The following is a 4136-nucleotide window of genomic DNA, read 5'->3' as shown; positions in this document are numbered from 1 at the left end:
CCCCCCCCTTCCCGTCACCCATAACTGAGCTCTCTGTTTACACTCTGTCCGGCTACCCTACAGCCCCCCAGACCCCAACCTAACATTACTTGCACAACAACAATGGTGAACAATACAGTATCGGAGACATCCATCCGTACAGTTTAGGCCAGACGCCACCTCAGATGACAAAAATGAAGATACATGCATCTAGTAGTCTACAAGTTTATACATCAGAATGGAGTGGAGCAGGGAGCTTGTGGTCCCCCCAGTGTATTTTCTACATCACAAATGAACTCTTTTTCAAACAGCATGTTTTCATCTGCTCTTGTTTCATTGATTTGAATAAAGAAATACTCAGAAATGCAATTTTAGGCTTAATGTTTTGTATATATGTCTTTAATCACCAGAAAAATACAACAAGAACATATTTAAAAACAACGACACATTTTCATTGAGTTGGTCTTTAATACTCATTAAAACTATAAAAGTTTTTATAATCTTCTACTATTGTGACGGTCAACCCTGTGGCAGTTTTTGTTAACTTCCACCTCAATATTTCCATGTTTTAGATATATAAGATAAATCAGATTAACAATTAAATATATTTTTAACATAATTTAATGAATAAACAATACCTCATGTTAAAAAAATGTATTTATTGATGATTCTTTTTGTTAATAAATAAATAAATTTTCTAAAAGGCATTATGTTAACTTTTTGTCATAATGACGCAATTGTTAAAATGCTTTACAAATACATTATATACATACATATATATATATATATATATATATAATTTTGGAAAATTGAAAAATAAAATCTGAACGTGTGACCACTAGAGGGGGCTGTTTTTGTAAAGGAGGACAGACAATTTTGCCCTCTTAAATCTTAAATAATGTATTCATGTAAAACATTTTGGGTTTAGGGGGTTTATTATGTTTTTATATCATGTCTCCCCAATCATCTTACAAAAAAATTAGAAATACATATTTTGATTTTAAATTAGAATACCAGCTTCCAGGATGGTGATGCATGGGATCAAAGTTTAAGTCACAATCTGAGCAATGTGAGAAACAACTTTGTGTCTCTAACTTGGTAAATGTTGTCATTTTGTTCAGGAATAGATGTTCAGTGCAGCTCATCCACTGCAGTTTGTTGGTGGATCCATAAAATTAGTAAATGAGGACTTTAATAGAGACATTTTTATCTTTAATAACAGTTTATTTTTTCGGATGAAAGAAAAATGTCAGGATTACTTCAATCATCAACAGTTTCAAGTTTTTATGTTATATATTTTATTTTATTTTATTTGTTTTCTTAAATTTAAAATAAAATTTTATCAAGAAGAAGTAGCCAATACTTTATTGATACTAAATGTATCAATAAAACTGAATGATTTCTGGTCTGATGAGCATTTAAACAGAGTTGAGTAAAAATGAAGTATTTTAGTGAGGACTGTAAAAAGATGATAAAAATATGAAGATTTTTGCTAAATCCTTCAAATTAGTATGCAGAAATATTATTAATAATAATTTCATTATTATTAATAATAATGATTATTATATAGAGATACTTAAAATTAATAAAATAAAGTTTTCTTTCTATCGTATGTGAGATAAAGCAGGATCTTGATTCCACACAGTAGGCCGCTCTGCTGCTTTGCTTCCCTGAAAGATTAAAATTGGAGACTTTTTCTGAGAAATTTCTCATTTTGTTCTTTGACTTAGATCTTCATCTAATGTAAACAATTTGACCTTCATGATTTTTTTATGTATATGTTTTGTTTGTTTTTTTTCCTGGAAAGTTGTGGAATAAACTGTAGCAGCAGCTTTTAACATTTAACATGAAATCAGTAAAACATGTAAAAGACCTGAAGATTCAGTTTGATTAAAAAAACCATTTAATTTATTATTATTATTATTATTATTATTATTATTATATTCTGTAATTCATTGAGTCCATTTTCGTTTTTCGTAGGGGCTTATTTGTTGATTACGGTTCAAGGAAGTGATCATTTTGATTTGATTTATTTATTTTGTTTATTTCAAGTGTCATTTGAAGAAAAATCCACTTAAAACTAATTTCAGAAACAAATTTCATCGACAGGGGGATTTTTTTTCGAGGGGAGAATTTTTTTCGTTAAAGCATGAAACACACTTAGGTCACAGTTTCATGAAATAGTGATGTTTGATTTGCAATTTACTCATTTTAAAAATTAACAAACTCCATGTTCTATATGAAATGTTAAGTCTGTTTGCTAAAAAAAATGCTTTTAAGTAATAAATTGAGTTTTCTTGATTCAATCTAAAGTACCTTTTTATCAGTTAAAAAACAACTATACTGTGTGTTTTAAAATAAACGAAAAATACCTTTAAAATAAGTGTCGGGTGACGCATTTTAGAAGGCTGAGAATAAAAAAACTTTTTTTTTTTTTTACATTAAAAGAGAATTTCCTTCGGCGTCCTGCGGTGCAAACGCTGCGCGCTGCTGCTGTTTGCGCCTCTGGATCTCCTCGTGTCTGTTATCTGCGCGCGCGGCCTTTAAAGGGAACATTTATCTCCTCGTAAAACTGCTTTCACTTTCCGTCCATATCACGGATCTGGCAACTTCTGATGGTTCAGGCCCACGTTTGAGAACAAGAACCAGAAGTAACGTTTTAATTAAATTGGAATTTATAGTGTGTTTGTTTATTTGTTTACGTCTAAACAGTTTTATTAAACGCGCTAAAGCGCTTTTGGGGGGGCTCTCCTGCTCCTCCTCTCAGCTCCTGTAGCAGGGGTCTTCCTCCCTCCTCCTCCTCACTCACCTCCCTCCCACCTGGATCTACCTCTGATCCTCTGCGTCACGTGTCTCCCTCCGTACAAGTGTCGGCTGGGACGGAGAGCAGCCGCATATCAGCGGTTATCAGCGACTCCAAACCATCTTCAGATCAGACCGGAGGGAGAGCAACGCAGCGCCCTGGGACAGCCCGCGCGCCCCTTTCCCTCCATCATCCATCCATCCATCCTCTAAGGGAAAAAAGAGGAGTAACTGTGCCACCCTGTCCACCCAGTTCCCAGCATTTTACGCGGAGCTTTGACGCGCTCCAACTCCGCGGAGCGCACTACTTTATCAGGCGTGCGTCGTTATCTGGGGGAGATAAAGTCGCGGAGCGCCACTGGGAAAACAGCTGCGTCCTTCCTGCGCATTTATCAAGGTGATTTCATCCAAATATCTACTGATAGATTCCTGATGGAGCTCTTTATCTGCGCGCTTCTTTACTTGTTATGTTTTCTGACTGAATGCGGACGCGCGCGTCCTCTGTGCGCGCGCAGATAAGATTCCTGATATTATCTGCGAGATCAGAGAACGTTTTGAATTTGTTCCGTTTCAGGATCCTGAAGATGTTCTGTGTTTGTGTGCAGGAACCTTTCAAGAGGAAACGCTCTGAATTCAGGAGTTGTGAGCAAAATGTACCAGAGTTTGACCCCGTCCGCGTATGACGCCGGGAATTACATGCACCCCCCGGCCAGCTCTCCGGTCTACGTGCCCACCAACAGAGTCCCGGGAATGCTGTCCACTCTGCCCTACCTGCAGACCTGCGACTCTCCCCATCAGAGCCACGGCCTCGGCGGGCACCACAGCTGGGCCCAGAGCGCGGCGGACGCCTCCTCCTTTGCGCCCGGGAGCCCCCACCCCGCGCACGGATTCTCCTACTCGCACAGCCCCCCGGGCGGAACCAGCGGAGGCGGAGGCCGGGACGCCGCGTACCAGAGCCCACTGGTCCTCGGGAGCGGAGCGCGCACGGAGCAGTACGGGGGCGCGCTGGTGCGCTCCGTCGGGGGCGCTTACTCCAACCCGTACGCCGCCTACATGAGCCCGGACGTGGCCACGTCCTCGTGGACGCCGGGTCCCTTTGAGAGCGGGGTGATCAGCCTGCAGGGCCGACAGGGGGGTCTGTCCGGGAGGAGGTCCAGTCTGGGTGAGTCCGCTGGAGAACGTGCGTAAAAGTGGTTAGAAATGCCTGGAAAACACACGGATTATTCTAAAAATAAAATGATCTAAATTCGTTTTAAGTTAAGCTTGTAGGCCTAAACTTTAAAAATGAAAATTGCAACAAATAATAACTTTCAGATTTTTAAAATATATTAAAACAATTAAACACAATGTTTATG

At 39.3% G+C, this 4136-nt stretch overlaps 1 protein-coding gene across 3 annotated transcripts in view; it reads left to right on the top strand.

The window, feature by feature from the left end:
- The first annotated feature begins 1436 nt into the window (after positions 1-1436).
- The window catches only part of gata5 (GATA binding protein 5), a 14602-nt gene continuing 11902 nt past the window's right edge, over positions 1437-4136 (top strand). For all 3 annotated transcript variants that reach the window (XM_036212630.1, XM_036212631.1, XM_024292141.2), the window contains exons 1-2: positions 1437-3178; positions 3387-3943. In XM_036212630.1, coding sequence (XP_036068523.1) covers positions 3433-3943 — 511 coding nt within the window. In that variant the 5' untranslated portion in view covers positions 1437-3178; positions 3387-3432. The remainder of the gene's footprint in view (positions 3179-3386; positions 3944-4136) is intronic.

This window comes from Oryzias melastigma, linkage group LG7 (genome assembly GCF_002922805.2).
Source record: "Oryzias melastigma strain HK-1 linkage group LG7, ASM292280v2, whole genome shotgun sequence".
Lineage (NCBI taxonomy): Eukaryota > Metazoa > Chordata > Actinopteri > Beloniformes > Adrianichthyidae > Oryzias > Oryzias melastigma.
Note: the sequence above shows the minus strand (reverse complement) of the source record. Positions and strands in the feature narration are given on the sequence as shown.